Source organism: Thunnus maccoyii, chromosome 19, assembly GCF_910596095.1.
Source record: "Thunnus maccoyii chromosome 19, fThuMac1.1, whole genome shotgun sequence".
NCBI classification, from domain to species: domain Eukaryota; kingdom Metazoa; phylum Chordata; class Actinopteri; order Scombriformes; family Scombridae; genus Thunnus; species Thunnus maccoyii.
The window spans coordinates 18867224-18890716 of NC_056551.1; the positions used below are offsets into that span (position 1 = coordinate 18867224).

Here is a 23493-nt window from a genome sequence, read left to right on the forward strand (position 1 = left end):
GGTGGAAAGCGGTGATGTGGCAAGGTGCGCTTTGTCAGAAAAAAACCTCCAGTGTACTGGCCGTCAGTCCCACTCCGTATGCCCTTCAGCTGTACAGAATTACATTATTTACAAGTAGCGCAGGGAGCACCGCTCTGGATGAGAGCAACTACACATCCCTGCAGAATAACCACATAAAAACACACAAATCAGGCAACCTTACATCGGGGGTTGTGTCGGGTGGGGATGAGGGTGTCTAAGACAAAGCCTAGAGGTTAAAATACAGCAGTGTCATTACATAAGGGTTGAATAGGGAAAAGGGGGGGGGAGAGAAAGTGACGTTTGTATTGTACAGTAGTGATGAGCAAAATGGCAGCCCACCTTGCCACAATGACTGGAGCATTAATGCTTTTGTAAGGATTTGGGAGACCAGCAGCCAGCCAATATGCACTTTACAGGAGATGCAAGTCTAAGCATTTGGTCGTTTTTGTTATGATGCCATATACAAGATATGTGGGGTAATATAAGCAAAGCAACTAGAGGATCATTAACATATATCTCAGCTCATTTATTTCAGTTTAAATACCACTGCTGTTTTTGAATGACAATGCACAGGCTTGAGATTTCATCATTTCAGATTCAATGACTCCATAACTCATGTTTTTGTTCTTAATATATTCATTTTGAACTTTTCTCTTTTTTTTTCTTTTTTTTTTCTTTTTTTGTATTTTCAGGTGGTCGTTTCAGTTGGTGTTCTTCACCTTTGGAAGAACATGGGGTTACGCAGGCAGGCGGCTAGTCACCTGCAACACCCCAGGGGTCCTGCAGAGGTCTCCAGGCTGCTGTCAGTGTCTGAGGCCAGGGTCTGGTCGGTGGACATGGAGGAGATGTCGTTGATGGAGGAGGAGGGAGGGAGGCTCTCGCTGCTGTTCACGGCTGCACCTGTGCTAAGGGAATCAACAGCAGCAGGGGGTTACAACGTAAAGGAGTCCTGTCCAAGACAGTGGCACAAATAAAAGCAGAAGAAATATTTTGCAAGTGCACACAGAAGGTACAACATCAACAACACCTGTGGGGCACCACAATCACAGTGTGTCTATAATGACAGGATAATGACAAGATTTGAGTCCAAAAGGTTCCACAGGAAATAACGCCAAAGGCTGCAGGGTTTCAGAAATCTCTATGACTATGATACCAAATAGTATTTGTGTTAATGATTTATACATCAAAAAAGGGTCTGCTGAGTGTAGTAGCAAACATTCTTGAATTAAATGATTTAGCTCAGGCATTCACTCTCTTTCAAATAAGTAGTTGTTTCATATTGATCTTGTTTTTAATTTAAAGGTGGAAACACCCCGAGAACTATGAAGTCAGTCCACTCAGCTAACATTTTGTCATCAGTAATGAAATGAACACTTCATAAAAGATGCTAGAAAACGAATAAAATGCATTTGCTGAACTTGCAAATTCCATAAAGTGACTCATTCTGGACCTGACATGCCACGGTGAAGACATGATCCTCCATTTGATTACCAGGATTTAAAAAAGCAGACTTAATCTTTCATTACGTGCACAGCTCCCGTTTCCATGACTGAATAAAATGCTGACTACAACAAACATCAGTAAGAAATTGTCTCTTTTTCAGGGCGAAAGTTGGGGACATAGAGTAAGAAATCTTCACTCAATTAATAGGTATCAGCAGGCCACAAAGTCCTGGATGCAGGACATGCAGTAGGACCTTGTCCAAACTGTTCTCAGTAAGGACATTTTTCAGAAGGTTAAGGAGCTACTGCATGCCATCTAGATAGGAGGCAGAGACATTCAAGCATTCAAGGGGATGAGAGCCATTCTCTTAGCAAAGGTCAGACAGAAGGTACTGGTGGAGGGTGGGACTTGTCCACAACTGATAAAGGTTTTGAATGGTATTCTTCACTCTTGGGGGATGAAACATCTCTCCAGTGTTGCACGGATTTGCATGTTAGCCAAAGAGTAGCAGACAAGTACATTAATCATCACAGCCTCCCAAGGTTCAATCAGACCTTTCATGAAATCCTCAGTGAGTGGATCCTACAATGATAACTTTATGAGCAAATAAGTAGAAAAATGAGCAGTCTTGCTTTTGCCAAGCCTGATTAAAAGGGGAATAAACATGAGACTCTAGGGGTTTGCCAATATGAGGAAATTGCTAAAACAACCACTTTTACTTCCAAGCATAGCAATGACCAGTACTCCAGTGATGTGTATAGAGAACAAGTACAGTGCAGGCAAATCTTAAATCTGCTGTTTGTGTCTGTGCTCTGTGGGAGGTAATTGCTTAATGGAGGCTGGGAAGCACTTCAGTTGACCCAAAATAAAACAGAGAACAAAGAAGGATTAATGGTCGGCATCGACTCCAGCGGTCACTGCACTTGTAGATTTACTTTTACAGTAAATACATCAGAAATATCTGTTCAAAGTTTCCACGCAGGAGGAACGAAACTCTAAATCTTGAACAATTACTTCAGCATAAACCGCACTAGCAGTTGTAAGAAAGATTATTAAAACGGAAGATTAATTAAGCCTTTAATTCAAAATTTAATTCAATCTAGGGAGAAACTCTGAAGAAGGCTATGATGTAGGATTATATGTCCATATCCGAAGCTTGTGCTGTGAACTTTTAACCTCAGACATGCATATTTCTGTTTTTTTTTTTTAAATATTTCCATAGTTATGAAAGGCTCATGAGAAGTATGGTTTAAAGGAATGATTAATAATGTGTTAATAATACTGTAGATACTTAAAGCATGCAGTATCCCAGAAGCAATTAGCACTGGCCCTTTATAATCTCTCTATACAACAGCCCCTTGAAGCAATAATAATAATAGGGTTAAGATAATTTCCCTTTACATTTCCAAACAAAATAGCTCCTGGGTCTGTCTGTTTTGCGACTGAGGCTTCACGTGTGCTCTCAGCTCCTCTTGTTTTTTCCTGCTGCAGTAAAACACTGCCGTCTGCAGCTCCCGCACTGCACTGCGTCTGCTACACTCAGCATCAGACACTAGGCCAGCCCATCTGCTTGATTACTGGTGGACGGAGAGAAGAAGAAATATGGAGGTCGTGAATTTGTGAGATGGAGTAATCGAGACAGAGTGAAGAAGAAGGGGTGATTAAAGAAATGCTGCATTTTTGGTTAAATTCGTCCTATGAAATATTTTTTTCTTTTGTAATTTTCAGCTTTTAATGATGCAAAAAAACAAGAAAACACTGTTTATGTGCTGTTTATTACTGTAAGTAGTCTGAGATATTACTGTAATACTTGTTTTTGGCTCAGCTGAGGAGGGCAGATGGCTTATAAACTCTCTTCAAAAAGAGAATTCCTACTGTAAACACTGCTGAGTCCATAAGGAGGTATTGCGAAAGACAATATTCAGACCTCATTGTATTCTGGATGCACATCATTTTTCTTCACTTACTCATGTGGCAGTTACCTCTCCTGGTCAGCAGATGCTGCTGTCTCTGCAGGATTCAGTTTCGATTCATAATGCTTTTCAGAGCTTCAAAATGGACCTGTTCATTTTTTTTTTCTATTGATAGCAAATGGTTGCTTTAACCTCGTAATGAATTCCTCATTTGATCACAGTGGAGTCTAGGTGGCCCTGTCAAGGAGCGACCACTGGCATGACTCCATACTGCCTCTCTGTGGCAAACTATGAAAACATCACTTAATGTGCTTGAAAGGCTTTGGCAGAGAACAGAAGAGGGAAAAAAAAGGTCAACTGCAGCTGAGGACTGAAATTTCCTGTGATTTGAAGTACCCAAATCTTAAGTCATGATATGTTTCTACATATACACATACATCGAAGTACACACATCATCTCTTTATTATTAAATATTATCTATGAAAAGGCAATCTCAGCAGTTACTGATTAGCTGTACTTCAGTACCATTTAACAAATACACAAAATGACACCACTAAACAACATTTAACTTGCTTAAAAAAACAAGATGCAAGAGACAGAGACACATGGTCAACAGCACAATGGGTTTCTCTATTTACAAGGGGAACTCCAGTAAGGGTATAGTAAATTCACTTACAGAGCGATTAGGGTTATGCACTGAGAGTACCTGAAGGTGAAGGTTGTCCCTTCACAACGCCATTCTTCGTTCTCTCCTCAAAGTTCATCACCTCTTTGTAGATTAATTCTGTCAAGGAAAGAAAAGTCAATGAAATATAGACAGGGCAAAGAATATAAGACGGTAATTTATCCCCATTGTTTCCTAGACATCTTAACCTTTAATGTTCATTTGAAATTTGAGATGACTATTCAATAGCTGGCTTTAAGGGACCAGTGTATAAAATTTAGTGGCATCTAGCGCTGAGGTTGCAGATTGCAAGCAAATGAATATCCCTCGCGCTCCCCTTCCAAGCGTGTAGGAGAACCTACGGTGGCCTCAAAACTCGCAAAAACGTTAAAGACCCTCTATAGAGCCAGTTTTTGGTTTGTCCGTTCTGGGCTACTGTAGAAACATGGCGGTGCAACATGGTGGGCTCTGTGGAAGAGGACCGGCTCCCTATATAGATATGAAGGGATCATTCTAAGGTAACGAAAACACTACGATTCTTAGTTTCAGGTGATTATACACTAATTAAAACATACTTATGAATATTATATTCCATTTGCCACTAAATTCTACACACTGGACCTTTAAGGGCAGTGTCAACCAGCACAAAGAACAATAATAACAGAGTAAAATATGCTTTGGTGTATATATATATATATTCAAGTATAATACAATTTTAAAAACATAAATGCAGTGTGACTTTAAGTTTTGTGTTTTTATGATATATTCTTGAAACATCCATCACATTATCTTCACTCTTGGCAACCTAATAAGAAAATCAGATATTCATTTTTGGTTTGGATGATTAATTCTCACCTTTCCATTCATCAATGGAGTGTTCTCTTTCATCCAGCTGCTTGTCATAGATCTGAGGTGGAGGCTAAAAGGGGGAGAGAGCACAAGCATTTTATTATCAGTTTAATTAAGAGGACAGTCAACAACACTCATTTAACATGAAGTTTATATTAGTGATATCATGTTAGAGCATCCTCGGAGAACAGTAAAATACTTTTCACAATAATTATGGCAGACAAGTTTACATAATGATACATATACTTTCAAATTTTTCACAAAATAATAAAAATATGGGGATGAAAAAATATCTGAAGACGAGAAAAAACATCTGGCGATTAACGTAATTCGACAATTTAACATGTATGTGCACAAAGAACATGATGGGATAGAAAGTAGGCACATGTAGGTTAGAAAGTAAATAAATAATGTGAATAAAGTAAAACATTCAGTATTTCATTTAAACTAAATCATACATGATTTTATGGTGATTGATTTACACATTTAAGATCATAATACACAGTTTTTCCACTTAACGCACATATGTTTTAGATAATGACCATCAGGATTAATATGAGATAGTGCCTACGCGCTTCTCCTACAGGATTGTCATTTCATCTACAGTAACAGGACACAAACATGCTGTCTGGCATCCAGTCAAGCCTTCTTATCGCTCATTCATAGTGATCCTGCCACAGATTCTGACACCTTAATACTCCCTCTCTGTCAATGCGGGTGACAGGACCACCCATAAAACCTCTCTGATATGACCTTGGAGGGACAGTTACAGGTCGGCAATCGGCAGCCACGGCAGGACGTAGATGGTGATCAAGCAAATTTGGTGGAAGCGAGAGGTTTGCCTCAAAAAAAAAAGATTTAACAAATTAATTGACAAATTATCGCTTGTCTGGTTTCATGCAGAAACACCACTTTATTCCAATCATGTTATTTTGGTAGGATGCCCTGTAGAAATTTTATTGTATTCTATATAAAAATGTACATTATGAATCTTTTTCATTATGATTAATGGTTAATAGTACTGAACCAAATGTGTCCAAGCGTCTCCTTTAATCTGCACTCTTTACTCTTTATAAAACAAAGGTCCCATAGAGCACTTTTCTTCGATGTAGGGCGGTGGTTATTTACCATGGATATTTGGATGAGATCTCTGGCCTTCATCAGCATGAGATGACATTAGAGAAAGGGAAAACAGCAGAAAATGTGTTGAAATGCCATTCACAGCCACGTTATACATACCACATCAACTCTAACAACAATATCATCATGAAAAAACCATCACTAATATCAACAACTAGACAACTTAGACAAGTGGACAAGTCATAAAATCGTCTAAAAATGATTCATAACTACAATGGAGGTGTGTCATGTGGAGTCTCTGCAAAAGCTGCAGTCAACCAGCAGGATATTACATGAAACAAACAGTAAGACTGAAAAATCATCAGCTGTTCATGCACTCATTAGTGTATTGCTGCAAGTAGAAGTGGTATCTGTACACGTATATCAAGCTGCAGATGGCTTTTTTTTTTCCCCCAATCTCACTGTCACCTCATACTAATGAGGCACTGATGAAGAAATTAGACTTCACCAAATACGCCAGAAACACCACAACTCTTACTGTACATTACAGAACAACAATGGACTCTTTTATAGCAGCAAATTTTACTTTCTTAATCTAAGAAGTAGCAAAAACTGGGTGTTATTCTACTAAACCTAAAAATATTTTAAGTTCAGATTTAAAGTATAAAACCATAAGCGAGAAAAATGAAAAAGATGAGATGTGAACCAAAAATATAAAACACAATCATAAATGCACTAAACCAGCTATTTTCATTATTATAGTGTTGTAGTTTAAAAATTGACATTTTTATTGTAATCCTATGAAGAGGGTCATAATTATTATTTTTTTTACATTGCAAATACAAAGTGAGACACAGGAAACTATGCTGATCAATCAAAGACAAAGGGAAAAGGGATTGAGCTTGGGATAGTAATCAATATACGGCTTTGCCAAAGGCCTACTTACCGCCTCCACCTCAGCTGGATCATACCACACGTTGATGTAGGGGTGCTGTAAGGCCTCGTCCACCGATATCCGTTTAGCGGGGTCAATGATCAACATCTTAGACAGCAAGTCTCTGGCTTGGCTAGCTGTGGTTTTGGAAGAAAAAAAAAGAAAAATACAGCAACATCTGGTTGAGATCGTGAGGCAAGAAAACATATTTGAAACATAATAAGGCAGAAATGGAGGAAAAGAGAGAGAAATACATGGTGAGGATTAAAGGGAATAATAAACAACAGCAGTTTGTCGAAGGAGACAAACATGTGGATTAACAGATAAACAGATTAATGTACAGAGCGAGAGCTTTGGACTATTATGAATTAAATGCATAAAAACTATAAAATGCAGACAATTCTACGATACTTTTGATGTCATTATTGAAGTTAAATATTCAGGCTTGTCCTGTATATTAAGAGTTTATCACTGTTAATGCAAAAAAAAAAAAAAAAAAAATGTTCTTGGCACTATTTGCTACAAGCTGACTCAACAGCTTGTGCTGAAATTACGCCCAAAATCTGAGAAACTACATGCTCCTACATGCTGTGTCTTTCTGGATGTAGTTTATTGAGGTCAACACGATGCAGAATGCACCATTAGTCTTATAAACATTTGGCTTTTCAACATACATCATCAGTCGGTCAGTCTCTCTTCCCTCAGGCGCTCTCAGACTGATCTGAAATTGAGAACCTTTAAACCACACACCATCCTTCTCCTACACACACTGACCTTCACTATAAATAGCTCTACAGCAGCAAAGCACTAACTGAACTGAGAACAGAGAAAGACAGATGAGCTGGGCGCACCCTCTGCGTTTTGCCTCAGCATCAACACGTCAATAAGAGAAGGATGGTAAATCTGTAAAATGACTCCGCTATCGCTCTACTTCTGCCTTTCCTTATTCTATCTATCCTTCTTTCCTTCTCTCTGTCCTATGGTGTGTCTGTCTCCTCCTCCTGCAGTTCAGAGTTACAAAAAAAAAAAAGTGTTGTCTCTCTTATGTCTGACTCACTTCCTACCTTTGACAGTACAAAACATACAAAACAGCAGCACTTCAACCCGTGCTCCCTCACACCCTCCCACACACTCTCTCACTCTTTTTTTCTCTCTCCCTCTCTCTTTGGGGTACATTTCCTTTAACACTGTCACTCCAGCTCCGAGCAGCCGGAATACAAAAGTGATTCATGAAAATTTTACCAGACAGGAGCTTTGATGTAGAAGAAGTGCGACAAAAAAAAAAAAAAAAAAAAAAAATCATATTTTGCTAAATCTCATAGGAGGGAATTTCCTTTTTTTTTTTAAAGGTTACATTTCAGAAAAAAAGAAGTGATGTCTTGCTTAACCCTCGGCATAAGAAGCAGATTGAATTCACAGAGGATCACAAAACGGGCTTCAAAGAATAAATTTAAGTGAACATATTTCATATTTCAGTTTAATACGGAGCCCAAACACAAAAGTTTTATTTCCTATTTATGAAGTCAAAGTTGTGTTTACAAGTCATTACATCATATGTGTCAGTTTTTTTCTCTTTAATGACCAATACAGCTGCAACACTGAACCTATATTTATCAAACTGCTAAAAGTGAAATTTTGGATGTAAGTGAAAGATAAAAGTAAAAATTTTTCACTTTTACTCCTACTTGCAAACTCAAGAATATAAGTTATTTATCGAAATTCTTATGACTTAAAATATGACATTTTAGAGAGCTCCAGAAGTCTCTTAAGTTGGTTAATATTAGATCCCAGATGGCTGCAGTACAGAAACACCAGAACACAACATTTAGCCTTCTATTTATATGTCATTTAAACTTATCAGGAGTGAAAAAAACAAGAATACATCTTGGACTGATTTAGTCTGTAGTAACTTTCCATTCATCCTTATCATCTGAACTGTTAATGTGGTACTAAATTATTTTTATTTGATTACTCTGATGTACATTGTCTACTAGCAGTCGATTTTCTCTCCTGCTCCAGCTTGGTTTTCTTTTTCTTTTTGAATTGGATCCCTATTGATTAGTCCCTGTTATATATTATAAATATTAGACGATGCCACATGCTATACTGTTTTTGCCTAATCTTTACTGTCACCATGGCAAGCAGAGAGTCTAAACGGCTTTATAATTTATTGAACCCTTTAATGGACAGACATCAGATTTCTATAATGATTTACAGCAGACATTAAGGATTTAATCGCACCATCACAACAACCAGTGTTGGTTCTTATGCCCAGAAGTGTGGTATAAGTTATAAAAAAATATTTTTATGGTTGCTCTGCCAAAACATAACTATATTATAATAAATTTTATATTTTTTTATGTTTCAGAGCTTCTGTAATTAACCGAGACGTTGGCATGAAAAGGGATCTTTACAGTGTGGGTTATCACTGTCTTATGAGATCATCCTGGAAACACTGCAGAGCTTTAGACCGCAGTATGTGTATCCTTAAGACTACATAAATATGCAAATGAAGGACACATAATATACAGACATAACATTTGATGGTATTATCAGGCAGGGTACAATTGCACGGCTAAAATACAGTACATACAGTAAGGCTTTGCTATGTAAAACTACAAGTTCTCACCTTTGAGTTTGTTGTGCTCAGAGTCAGCAGGGAAAAGGCAGTCAGGGAAGAGTTTGGGAAAGGTGAGGCCTGCATACTTTGGCCGATTCTCCACATAATTTCTCACTGTAGGTTGAAGCTTCTTCATGAACTCTGGTGAGGGTGTACCCAGCTGCTCAATCACCTTGTTCCATTGATCGATGTCTGGCGTGGTGGGTCAGGATTAAGGGAAACACACATGGAATATGCAGCATCCAGTACTGTATGTCTAAATGTCAACTCAGGTGCTACCATCCCACAATACAAGTTGTATTTAGGACAAGTGAAGAATGGTTATCTTTTGATTTACTCATACAAAGGTTGGACTAATGATGATGAAGTAAAGGAAAATAAATAAGTATCATCACCAAGAATACAAACAAGATTGCTTACTGTACATTCAATGAGAAAAAGGTGATGTTTTGTAACATCAAGTAAAGTAAGATTAATTTTGACAAGGCCTCAATATGTACTGTATCCCATTAATATTTCATCAGTTATTCATTAAATTTAAGTATTACATTACTTTTACTTTCCTCAAAATCTGTCTCCAGTTTGAATCCATTTCCAACAAGTGATCACTTGTTCTTTAAGACATTACAGTAATTCTGTGCTTTGATATCTGCTTAAAATACTGGAAACATCTTCTGTATATTCATCCTTCAATGCTGAGCGCACCTATAAAGCAGGCATCAGGGTACAAAAGAACAGAGTAGCTGACGAACTTCCTGATGAGAACATGACTTTCTGATTAACAAGAGACATATATCCTGTACATGTTTTTGTGTGTGTGTGTGTGTGTGTGTGTGTGCATCTCCCTGTTGATAACAAATATCTCTTACCCCTCCACACACTCCAAATGACCCCCCTCCCCTCCCCATGTTCTCACAGAGAGTGCCAGTGAGGCAGTTAGCTGCCAGGGCCGACAGAGATCCCCATTACTTCATCTTGCTGGAACGCCACACACTTCCTTCCACCTCCTCTTTGTCTCCGTTGCACATTGGCCATGATCCATACAGCGCTCAGTCAGGCATTTTTTTTTTTTCATACACTAAGGTTTTTATCCACGGCTCTTAACCAAGTTGCTAGATTCACTCAGACAGCTTGAGGTGTTTTGCTCGGTGTGTCAGTGCCAAAATCCTTGACGCTCCACTGTGTTTGGAGTTATTCATGTCTTCAAAACGAAGTGTCATGCACCTGAACGCAACTCTTCTCCAGAAAATGCTGCAGGATTTCAACCATATTCAGGTTTACATGTGAAACAGAGTGAGAGAGCTGGAGGAGGTCAGAAGGATACGGTCAGTCCCAGGGAACAGCACCGTCCCTCTTATCACCTCTCCAAAGATGCATCCGACTGACCACATGTCCACTGGGGGTCACACACATACACAGTACACACACACTCGCATTACTAAAAAAAAAATCACTTCTACCTCCTAAATAACATATTTAGGGCACTTTAGATTAATGTTGTCATGACAACAATGAGCCAGCACAGCATTCAGATGCTACTGAGAGTAGAGCGACAACAATTAGTCTATGAATCTATAGGTCGATCGACAAATTAGCAGCTATTTTGATAATCGAATAATCGTCATTTTTTACAGAAAATGATCAAAATTCGCAGGTTTCTGCTTTTCAGACAAGAGGATTTGAAGCTTTAATGTGTCACAAATGTTAGTAGGAAATAACCACAGACATTTTTCATTATTTTCTGACATTTTAAAGACATATCAATAATGAAAATAATTGTTAGTTGCAGCCCTAACTGAGAAAAAGTAGCTCACCATATGCTACTAACAAAAATGTGTAATACATTCATACTGTGCCTCTTTTCCTCTCCTAAAACTAAATGCAGATAATAGGCAGGTCATCTACCATTCCTGCAACATGGCAATATGTATCATTCATACTTAATGCCTTTTCATGGCAATTAACTGTCTATAAGTTTCTTTTATATGCCACAAACAAAAGCACAGCTTTGCTCTTCCATTCAACAATCATCACTCCACACTCACATATTCAACACACTGCAGAATGGCCACCAAACAGTCACTGTGAGACTCACTGAGCTGTGACTTGTGCAGAATGACTATGTGATTCTATATCATCATCTGACAGACACTCAGGAAGGTGCAGATAACTTCAGCCGGGTCAATACTTCAGGTCGAAAAAAGTATATGAATTAAATTAAGATTAGCAGCGGCAGGGGTTCCAGTCCAGAGCTGATCTATAAAGTGAAGATTAACAAAAGTGTGCGTGACTACACTTCATTGATCTACAGTATAAGAAAGGATGGAGTATTAAATGATAAGCATTTCAGGTCTTTGTGAGCGTAGAGACAGAAGGATAGGAGAGATATTGCAGAGCTCACTGCAGAGGTGTTGTAGCTCTCCAGAGCATTAATCTTGCAGGGACTCCATGTTCAGGGATGAAGAGACCAGAGCAGCAGCCGCAAGCACCTGCAGTGTTTCTTTACTGCTCGTCTGCCTAGCAGCAACTTTAAATCATATCTTTAACATATATCAATGATTTGCACCTTGCATCATCCTAGTTTTAATATTGTTGCAGTAGACACTAACATGCTAACAGACTGCACCTTTAACCTTTGAACTTTCCTCACACTGCCAAGCGAGTTCAACTAAGCTGCTAATAACAAATTCTTAAAATGAATACATTAATCATTCATTATTAATCCACTGAATGCTTAATGACTACGTCTGACTCACATATGTGGGCACTCTCAGATGGCGAGATGTACTTCACATGTGCTCACATGTGCACATGCTCAGCATGGGGACTATTTATCCAAATCCTTCCTAATGAAAGAAGTAATCTTGGGGATGCAATTACAGCCCCCTCACTGCAGGGGAACACACCAGGTAGCAATCCAGAAACACTCCAAGTAGCACGCACTTAAATATTCTGAGACGCAGAGAGAGAGGGTACTTCATATTGCTAAAATGTAAGAGTGAATAAAAGCGTAACATTCAAACATACCGACAAGAGAACAAGATTAGATGGTGCTTGTTTTTATGATGTTATTGCAGGGTGTATTAAAAGTGTTAAAAGAAGATCAGTTGAAATTGACACGTGTTATAAAGCCAGCCAGATGTGAGTGTGATTTAGTTAGAATCTGCACCTCAGTAACATCCAGAGAACATCAGGCAAGGTACAGAAAAATCTTCAGATTCAATTTAACCAAGAAATGTAAAATGATGTTACCAAAGCAAAATTTGACCACAAAACCATGTGAAATGTACATTTTTGTTATTACTGCATCAATTATACATCTACGTTTTTTAAGGAATAATAGACAACATGCCTGTAGCTACTTCAGTTGACTCTCCAAGCATTTGGAGAAGTTTTAAAAGGCACTAAAAGTCCATTTTTTGTCAAAAAGTTTAACATAAATGTTAAAGAATGATTGAATTTTCATATAGATTTTGCTTAAATCCATTCTTCATTATTCACAAGACATAAACCTATGAACAATACATAGTGTTACCATTACATAACATTGCAGTGTGTTAACAAGGATACAGTCCCGCCCAGGGAAAAGGATTTTGTGGCGCACCATTTCTCCCATAATGCACCCCACCGACCATATATCCACTGCACGCACAGAGGTGACGGCAAGACAAACGGGGAGCAAAAGAACAGAGAGGAAAGTAAAGGTTAGTGTTAGAGACATTAAGCCATCTGTGAGAGGCAACAGTAATTAGAAAGTAGCTGTTATTCAGTGCGGGAGAAATAATTAGTGTGGAGCGTGTTACAGGGGGATAAATTCAAATGAAATACAGCTATAGACAGAAAGCAGAGCCTTAGAAGGACCAACTAGTGGCAGGAAATACAAATCCTTGGAGTGTACAGGCTTCAGTCAGCGTCCACTCCGCTAATGGGAGGAATATGGCTGATGAGTCATAGCTTAGGCTAGCATTCAATTACATGTGTGATGTTCTGGGGGCTTTTGATCAGTGACTCATACCTCCAACACTTCAGTTCACTTTAGCTCATTTGCAAAGTGGGACTCAAGCAGAATTTTTTTTTTTTAAGGTTTCACAATTAATGCCACAATAATTTACTTTTTTGGGTCGTTAAAGGATAACACCAGTGTAATTTTATCCTGTTTTTCTGATGGTTAATGCCCACAAAAAGACATACAGACACATTTTGTGCAACAGTCAGAAGCTCCTGCTGTCTCTTATACTGCAAGTAAGTCATTGGGTCCCACTGTTTTCATAAATATATTAAATACAGCTGACAGAGCCGTACTGCTGTCAGCTGTACAAGGAGATGTTGCTTCCAGTCTGTATTAACTTAAGTTTCCTCTCTTCAATGCCACCACAAGAATGCAATTTTGGGAAAACTATATATTTCAGCATTTGTTTATATGGTTTATCACTAAATTAGCATATTGGAAATATGCTGATATTGTTCAGTCTCTGTGAGCTGATGGCAAATGCATCAGTGGAGGTTTCTATGTGCACTAATAAAGAATAATAAAATGACTCCAGAGTAATCCTTTAAAGATGTCTGAATAATTTGATCCATGCATGCTCATACACACTCAAAGTTCTCGTTAGTTCTCACCATTCTCCTTGTATCCCATGCCCAGGATAACCTCTGGGGCTCTGTAGTATCTAGTCACCACATAAGGGGTCATCATGAAGCTGGTGCCTGCAGTCCTGGCCAGACCAAAGTCCAGGATCTTCAGAGTGCAGTCTGACTTCACCACTATATTGCTTGGTTTGAGGTCCTAGAGGAGGGGGAATAGACTGACATGAGAAACTGTATATTTAGGTAATTTACAAACCTTCTCTTCCACTGACAGGTTTGCAATGGACAGTCTCTACTTCTCCCATTCAACTTGTTTTATGTTTAACATTGTGCACAAACCAATATGCTTAATTAAAAGGAAGCAAGATATATATGTAGCTGAGGCAGTATGAAAAAACAAGAAGATAGTAATCAATTTGCTACCATAGGCTTAGGTTTAGTGTAAGGAGTAAAATTAAGATTTCTTTCAGTTTCTGTCTATCGGCACCAGTAGTGTAACGAAACGTAGTTGATCTGTGATCCGTAAGAATTGCCCCCCACGGGTTCGGCACATATGTGAACCGTGGATTAACTGCAAAATTTAATGTCTCGTTGGAGACAAAGTAAACAAACTGCTGTAAGTACAAGTCATAGACAGACAGCGTGTCGCTAACAGGGATTTTGAAGAGCAACGACCAAACCAGTATCTAATGGGTCTGAAGTGACATCTGCAGGTATGTTCCCATGCTGTTTAATGTGCTGCAGCTGAGCAGCTAATTGGCTATCTAGCTGCTAACTGACATTAGCGGTGCACTTTTCCCCAGTGAATGTTTATTTGATGGCTCGTTCGAAAAACTAAGCTGCAGGACAAGACGTGTGTTCATGTTTGTAAGTTATCATCAGGTTTTGATGATGTGGACACAGCCTATTGTTTCATTCACTACCATGTTTAAAGGAGGAAGGTACCATGCCTCATACTGCACTTCAACTTAACAATTGAGTATTGTATATTTCATATATTTTATTTAAACATTGCACATCTTGAATGTTGTTTTCACTTAAGACCATGGGCAAAAGTTCCTTGCTTTAAGTGTTTTACAGAATAAATGGAAAGCAAAGTTATATTTGTCTCTCCCTTTTTTTTTCCCCCGAGTCGTGACTCAAAACCATGATACGATCTGAACCGTGAGTTTTGTGATTCGTTGCACCCCTAATTAGCACAATACTTAAGCTAGTTTACTTTCATTTTAATCAGAAACTGTAAACATTGAAACTGTGACTAATATTTTAGCAGTACACAGCTGTTTTTAAAGATATGATCTAATCTTCTTTATTATAATATTCACCTGTTTAATTTTTCTCTTTATATAAAGTACATACTTTTAATTCTTTTTTAAATTATTTTTCTCTCAGTTTGGAATGGCCAATCCTCAACGCATTGTGGTCATGTCTAATTCTCATTGTTGACCCAGGGAGAATCAATAGCTCCCAACCACCTACTTCCAAGAAAATGATCCCTCACTGGCTTCCCATCACACACCAACATTTCCAGTTGAAGGCAGCCAGTGAAGCCAGAAGCACCAGCGATTAAACTCAGGTCACTGCAGTGTTTCCTGTGCACCACCTGGGTGCCCTTAATTGCTAAAATAGTGACCAAGGTGATGTCAAGGTTTATGCTACATGAAGGTGCCTCCTGATGTTACACTATAACTTTGTGTCCCTACAGATATTTTTTTTTTAAAAACACACACACACACACACACACACACACACACACACACACACACACACAACCAATATTCAGTGGTGAAAGAAGAGGCGTCTGTCTTTTCCTACCCTGTGAATAATCCCTGCTGAGTGCAGATGTTTGATACCACACAGCATCTGGTAGAGCAGGTAGGACATTCTCTCATGGTCAAGCTCCATCTGAATCACCTGGCACAAGTTGGCATCCATCAGCTCCATCACTAGGTACCTGGGAAAAGGTGGATTTATTGATTCCCATATAGTTTGGTAAGGGTACAGGGTAAACACCATGAAAGGAATTGTCATACAAAGAATATAATGGATTTATTGATTGTTTGATTATTTATTGTTTGGCTTATGTAGTTGTCTGCTGAACTAATAATATCTCTCAGTGAAAGACATAAACCTCTCCAAACATATTAAGCATTCTGCAGCCCCTCCGAGACTTCGGGAAATGAAAATGGCTACAAATCCCTTTGCAGCACTGTTTACATAGAGATTGTTCATCATTCAGTATGAAAACAAGATACCAGCAGCAGCCTCAGATTACACCTACTTTCACTGACTACACTCACAGCAGTTTTCTGCTTTCACAACTGCAGGTGCAAAGGAGTAATGAGCACATAACGCATAATAAAATCAGTCCCTTTCTCTTCTCTGTCACATGACACATCAGATTAATTTGTACAAATAGACTTCCTTTGCCTGTTACACCAGCTAAATTAATAATTTTCATGGAAATGTAATTATGCAAACAAGGAGCCACTATACTCACACATCCTGGAATTCCTCTAATGATTTCTGTGGTGTGAAGACATTTAATAAACTGATGATCTGAAAGAGAGAGGAGGGTGAAAAGGATCAACATACAGTGGTTAAATATACACAGAAAAATGTGAGTTACAGCGAGGGACCGGGGACTGGTAAATGACCCTGATGAAGGACACTGCTGAGTGAGAGACTAAGTAAACCGAAGAAGTGAGACGGAACAAAAGACTGGGGATAAATGTGGAAGAGAGGGAGAAAAGAGCACAAACTGCGGCACTGGAGATTACATTCATGCCTTGAAGTGCTCTCTGTTTCAGTCTCCTGCCAGTTCGGTGCATTTCTGGAGGCATGGAATTTAGCACGGTCACAACATCACAGTCGCTCGTCTCCGTTTTGTAGCAAAGGGATTTATCGGGGACCAAAAATAGACACTGACTGGGGTACAGTTTGAAAATCTGCTTCATTCTTATAATGGATACATTTTTCCTATTTTCCTGCATTCTTTCCTAACTCACATGAGTTTGAATCACTTACATTTTTGTGATTGACACATTTCATGAGCACCAATTCCCGGTATGCCCTCTTGGCATGAGTCTGGTTCTGGAAGGGTCTGCTCAGCTTCTTGATGGCTACATTTCTGTCCAGGACAGCATCATAGCCCGCACTGCAGACGGAAAAAAAACACAGAGAACAGCTCAGAGTTTTCCTTTAGTATTCATAGCTGGATGAATGTGTGTGATGGCGTGACATTGTGACAATCACTGGTGAATGTCACTGGTTACAAAATCAAAAAGGTGTTATTCACATCTCCAACAAAGACTCATGGAAACAGATAACTTTCTTTAAAACTCATAATCTATCTGTAAAACATTTTACTTCAGTGGTGTGACCTTGACAGAGAGACATTAAATTGATATTCAGTGCAGCTGTCAAGAGGTAAATGGCATTATGGCATTTTTTTAAATCACATAATCAAAGAGTCAGTTGCTTTTTTGCCAAGAGTTAGATGAGAAGATTAATATCATTCTGAACCAATTTTTTACCATTGGATAGAGCCAGGCTAACAGTTTCCCACTGTTTCCAGTCTTTGTGCTAAGCTAAGCTAACTAGCTGCTGGCTCTAGCTTCATATATACCATACAGACATGAGAGTGATATCAATCTTTTCATCTAACTCTCAACAAGAAAGTGAATAAGGCGTACCAAGCACCCCAAAATTTCAAGCTTTTCCTTTAATTCAATCACCTTACAACCATTCAGATGCTACAGCATACCATAAACACACCCAAATGTAATTATATTATGAAATAGTGATTCATGCGATTTTAGTTGATTATAACATGATTATAATTATTTATGTTAAACAAATTGTACAATGCAAAGAAATGGAGACAGGAAATGTAGGTTATAAGTAGATGGCCTCTCTTCCCACAAAGTGGCTCAACCCATTTTGGAGGTCATTACAGTAAAGTGAGTTCTTTGCTGGCTCAACACAATCCCAACCCCTGAGTACCTCTGGGGATTTTGTCTCTTTCTTTGTGTAGATTTATGTTCATTTTCAACAAACAGCATTACACAAAAAGCAGCCATAAAAATGCCATGCTTAGCAACATGTTAGAGTGTGCCTTTTCTGACAAATTCTCCCTGAAAGACGCTACAAATTGTGTTTCATGGCGTCTGTACACAGGCTTACTACTGCAACCCTCATCAAGAACGATGCTGTGTGTGGGTTTGAGGACGGCTGGGTGGGATTCGCTGTGGTTCGTCATGTCTCTGTGAAGACTGCAGGCCGGGGATGATGTGTGACCATGGAAACAGTGGAGTCTTCATAAAAAAACATTGATCCGATAGGGATTTGAGCCAGTCATCACTTTTCAAGCTGAGTGAAAGATGATGTCATGACCAGCTCAACTACTTAAAGCCTTCATCCCTCCTAAGATGCTTCTGAAAGCTCATTCTGACCAAGCGCACGAGTCATAAGGGCAGAGATGTGCGCAGATTGGGAATTTTGTGGGCGACAACGCTGGCAGAGTGAGTCTTATCTGCGCCAGTGATACAAGTTTTCCCTCATTACCATGTTCTCCGGCTTTACGGGGGCAACAGTCTCCTGATTGCATAAGAAAAGAGAATATTTAATGTTGATTTTTACAGATAAGCTTTCGGATTGTGTGCTACTTTTATGCATATTGTAATTTTCTCTGTCTTTAGTCAGCTGTTGTGTCTGGCTGTCGGTGCAAAAGTCAGACAGATGTTTATTTAAATGTTATTATTTCATCTACTTAAGGATTATGCTGAAGATAATGCACCGTAAGCAAATCCCTACAATTATTTTGTTATGATTTTATGACAAAACTGTAAAGTATTTTGATTTTTCCCAGCATAAATACATCATCATGTGGTAAGTTGTTGATGTGCTTGTTAACATCTACTGTAAATGAGACATATATGTCCATAGTGTATCCCATTTGATCTCTATAATCAGTAGGATATTATATCAATCTTGAGGGCTTTATGTACTTTGGTTGTGGTATTACTGTCACCATATGACACCAGATGACAGCTGTGGGTAGAGCCAAGCAGCACACAGCAGAGCAGGTTAAATTAGATTTGCACTGTCTCCCTGCCATCAATTGCTACAATATCCTTCAAATGGGCACAGTCCCAGCATTAGCAGTTACAGCCTGCCCGAGCTCCTTTGCGAATGCACAAAATTGCTTTGGAGCGGAAGCAGAGACAGGCTGAGGGCATGGGAAGCAAAGGAAGGACAATGAAAGAGGGCATGTGGAGGGCAGGGGGTTTTCGGGTGTTCCAACATTATATCGGACACGCTGGAATAAAATATGTCAACTTGTGTCATCCCAGGGAAGCTCTGTGAGACAGGTATATCACCACAGTGACACAGCATTAACATGAATATAACTTATAGATCTGTTTGGTCATTTGATGAAGGTAAGACGCATTCCTTTAAGTGGAGTCTTGGCAGTCGTTCCTCTGCATTCTGACGGGGCAGCCGTGAGATGAATTACAATGAATACGAGCTCTCTCTGCAATCCGGATTAAGGATTCACTTAAGTGCCCATCCTGTTAGGCCCTTATGGCCAACACATCCATATTCTAAACAGCAGATACAGTACATAATCAGCTCAGCTCTGCAAAGGCTACGAGCCAAGTGAATTAAAATACCATGATTGGTACTGAAAAACGCTGATCTTGATTCTTCTGTTAAAGTGATTATAATTATTTGTAATATTTTAGGCTTTTTTTTTTTCCTTTTTCCTTTTTTAATATTTCTCAGCTTCTACTGAGAAATACTGCTCCTGATGTTTCACTATATCTTACGTGGCAGCAACAATCGTCTTAATGTTCACTCTTATTTTTTGCTTAATGTTATTTACAAAATTCATATATTACACATAACTACTTCATTAGTTCATAAGAGGAAGCAGATGCTCCTCTCAATTGGGTGCTCTGTCGAGTCCATCCATCAGTCCATCAGTGCATCGATTGCAAAATGAATTCACCAAAATTAGACATGAGGAGATTTTTTTTAATTTTTTACCACTGCAGCATTGCTGTTTTTTTTTTAATTTGTTTGAGAAATAAATACATCACCACTTCATTACTTTGTGGTGCAGCTAAAACGCATGATTCAGTACTTTTTAACAATGTTAATCACAGGTATATTCACATTAATAATTGAAGACTGTTGCTTATATGTTAAAATAAGAATTATTGTGCTTCTCGACTGATTATACCTTGAAATATTGGTCAAGAGCTGTAACGATTAGACAATTAATTGCAAATATTTTGCTAATTGATTCATTGTTTTGAGTCATTTTTTAAGAAAAAACACCAAAACTCTCTGGCTCCAGCTTCTTAAATGTGAATATTTTCTGGTTCTTTTGGTCCTTTATGATAGTAAACTGAATATCTTTGGGTTATGGACTGTTGGTCAGAACAAAACATGCTATTGGCTATAGACTTTGGGAATCAATGATCACATTTTTTCACCATTTTCTGACATTTTACGTACCAAACAACAAATCATTTAATCTAGAAAATAATCGACAGATTAATCAATAATGAAAATATTTGTTAGTTGCAGCCCTGTATTGGTCTGTTTTACTGTTGCATTTACAAACATTACTGATATATACAAACATTTACCAACATTAGAAAACATTAATAGTTCAGATGTATTTGCCCTTTTAAAGGAACCTCTACCTGTTTGCCATTACAAGGTTGAAGCTCAAAGTATATCCAATTAACAGAACAAAATATCCTTTAAGGAAATTAAATTTTTCTACATCCACAAGTTGTTTTTTTCTGCTTTACAGTAATGTTGAACTGATCCATTCTTTTCCACTTTGCTCATCACAACATCTCTGCAAAGATGAGCCACATGGCTGCATGCTGTGCTGTCAAATGTTATGATTAGTCAGGCATAATGGAACCACCACAGAGTTTTCAGGAGAACTGAAAATATGATTTTATTAATCATGGAAACTTTATACCATTTTCTCTAATTAAATTTTGCAGCCCCAACAGTGAAAACAAGAAGCAGAGATTCTCCTCCCTTAACAATCTCCCATAGCAATAAACTACAGACAATTAGAAAAACAATTAACCAGCTAAATGAGATTATCACACATTAAATACTATATAAAAGCACATCAATAGCATCATGTGATTTAAAACAGGGCATAAAATAAATGCAGTGTTGACTACTTACCAGACGATTCCCTGAGCTCCAGAGCCAATGGGCTTTAAATTCTGGTAACGTTTTAAAACTGTGAAGGTAGAGTCTCCCACTTCCACACTGTAGAACTGGTTGTCCACTTTGCTTTTACTCATGTTGTAATGCTTAGCAATATATGACACATCCACTTGTTTTCCAAAACCCTGCATGAAGCAAAAACACAGAAAAGCTCTATAAGTGATGCTGATGGTGATTTATGTGTTTACTTACCTGGAAAGTAATAAAAAAAAATCTGGAAGAGAGGCATCAGTTCGTAAACTGAGAGTAAAAAGTCATTTCATGTGTACTTTTAATACTTACATTGTTTTCATCAACACATTTTTTATGTGGGGAAGTATCATGCACATTTCCAAGTCAAAAGTTTGGACACACTTTCCCATTCATTTAAATGAGAAAGTGTGAGAACATTTTCGACTGGTACTGTATGCCAGTGGACAACACAAAAAACCCATCGAACAACCTTAGCAACAAAGGCTATGGAACGGACGGCCATTTGTGGGCATGTACGAACAATCTGACATCATCGCAAGGAAGAAGTAGAGGTAACATTGCAAACAAAGCGTTTGGAGCAAGCTGAAGCCCTCGCTTTTGACTTGCAGGCAGCATGTTTACATATGTTCACCTCAGGTTTTGGAACTTTGACCACATTTAACTAAGACATTTGACATTATAACAGTATAAAAACAACAGCAAATCACAAAAAATATGATATGTCCCCTTTAAATCATCAATGAACCAGTCAATAATCAAGATACATTGAACTCCTGTTCAGTATTTGATAGGAGTCTTGAAAAGTATGTTTTTCCAACAAAATATGTGTGCTATAACTGATAAAACTGGAGAGGCAGCATAAACACGACAGGACAAACAGTTAAGTTCACACTTGAACTATTTCCATGCAGAAATGTAAACTCTATAATAGCCATGTAATGACATCAGTGCCACTAATGTCTTTACATTATTAACTAGACTAAAGAATGAATAATTATAATAAAAATTATTTATTAATGTGCACACAATAATCAGACTATAATTACTTGGGCAGAGCAGGACTACAAATGGTGCCACAACAAAAATATCACTTAATCACGGAGTGGGTAATTACAACACAGCTCACAAACCAAACAAAGCTGCACAACTGTGTATTACTGGGAGGCACGACTTTGAAACACTCCTCACCAACGCCATGAAAAATTAATGTGTGTGATGTAATCCATTTAAAATTAACATGGCCGACAAGCCTCTCAGACCTATGATCTGATTATTTCAATACATTGGATTGTACCCTTTACTGTACAGCCAGCGGTACCTATAGTGGCTATTAAACATCGAGCTGGAGGCGCTGATCACATGCACATGCACGTGTAATGCAGACATCCCATGCAAAGCATCTGAATAATCTGAGCCATAGAGGAATCGCCTGTAGCAAACTACATATATAATCCTCAAACACACAGACTGGAGATATAGAATGCACAGTTTATGAAATTACATCCCCAAAGGAGTGTTGCGTTTATACTGTCGCAACTCAAGGGGAGACAGGCGATTAAGCTTCAGTTATGAAGTCAATTCACTGCTTTTTAAGACTACAGTCTAGACCTGCTCTATGTGAAAAGTGCCCTGAGATAACTTCCCTTGTGAACTGGCGCTATATAAATAAAATTGTCTTGACTTGACTGCTTTTATCTTTAGTTGAGATCTCAGCCTCAGATAAACACTTGAGGTAATGAACTCAAATTGAATGTACCTGAATTATTTATTTAGCTTTGCATGAAGTTAATTACCAAACGCAAGTCTACAAAAATCTTTTTCCGTGGGATATTTTTGTCTTGAGTTATCACACATAAAAACACAACAATAGCACAACATATAAAGCAATGAAGGGGAAGTGGAACAGAATGAATACTGTACCTTTTTTACCTGTAAGGGACACACACCTGACAAAAGGCTATCTTCACATCCAGGATTGGTTGGCTGCAGTTATATAAGAAATGTCTGCTCATAAATACCTGCAAGACACAAACAGAAGACAGCAGGAGTCAGAGAGTGAGCGTGTGGTTTGTGGACATCAGTAACAGGATTTCTGACACCATTACTACACCTTTTAGGCATATATAGTGTTACAGTGGTT

At 38.3% G+C, this 23493-nt stretch overlaps 1 protein-coding gene across 7 annotated transcripts in view; it reads right to left on the reverse strand.

The window, feature by feature from the left end:
• Positions 1 to 526: 526 nt before the first annotated feature.
• mapk10 (mitogen-activated protein kinase 10) overlaps positions 527 to 23493 on the reverse strand; it is a 34455-nt gene continuing 11488 nt past the window's right edge. The window contains exons 2-14 of one of the 7 annotated variants that reach the window (XM_042395342.1): positions 23300 to 23371; positions 21336 to 21505; positions 17139 to 17268; positions 16612 to 16670; positions 15927 to 16065; positions 14145 to 14310; positions 10849 to 10920; positions 9534 to 9716; positions 6917 to 7041; positions 6019 to 6045; positions 4897 to 4960; positions 4084 to 4161; positions 527 to 921 (exon numbers count right to left, since the gene is read on the reverse strand). In XM_042395342.1, the coding sequence (XP_042251276.1) occupies positions 779 to 921; positions 4084 to 4161; positions 4897 to 4960; positions 6019 to 6045; positions 6917 to 7041; positions 9534 to 9716; positions 10849 to 10920; positions 14145 to 14310; positions 15927 to 16065; positions 16612 to 16670; positions 17139 to 17268; positions 21336 to 21505; positions 23300 to 23371 (1428 nt within the window). In that variant the 3' untranslated portion in view covers positions 527 to 778. Of the gene's footprint in view, positions 927 to 4083; positions 4162 to 4896; positions 4961 to 6018; positions 6046 to 6916; positions 7042 to 9533; positions 9717 to 10848; positions 10921 to 13094; positions 13167 to 14144; positions 14311 to 15926; positions 16066 to 16611; positions 16671 to 17138; positions 17269 to 21335; positions 21506 to 23273; positions 23372 to 23493 lie in introns of all 7 variants that reach the window. The other 6 variants (XM_042395341.1, XM_042395347.1, XM_042395345.1 and 3 more) reach the window with 6 other exon arrangements.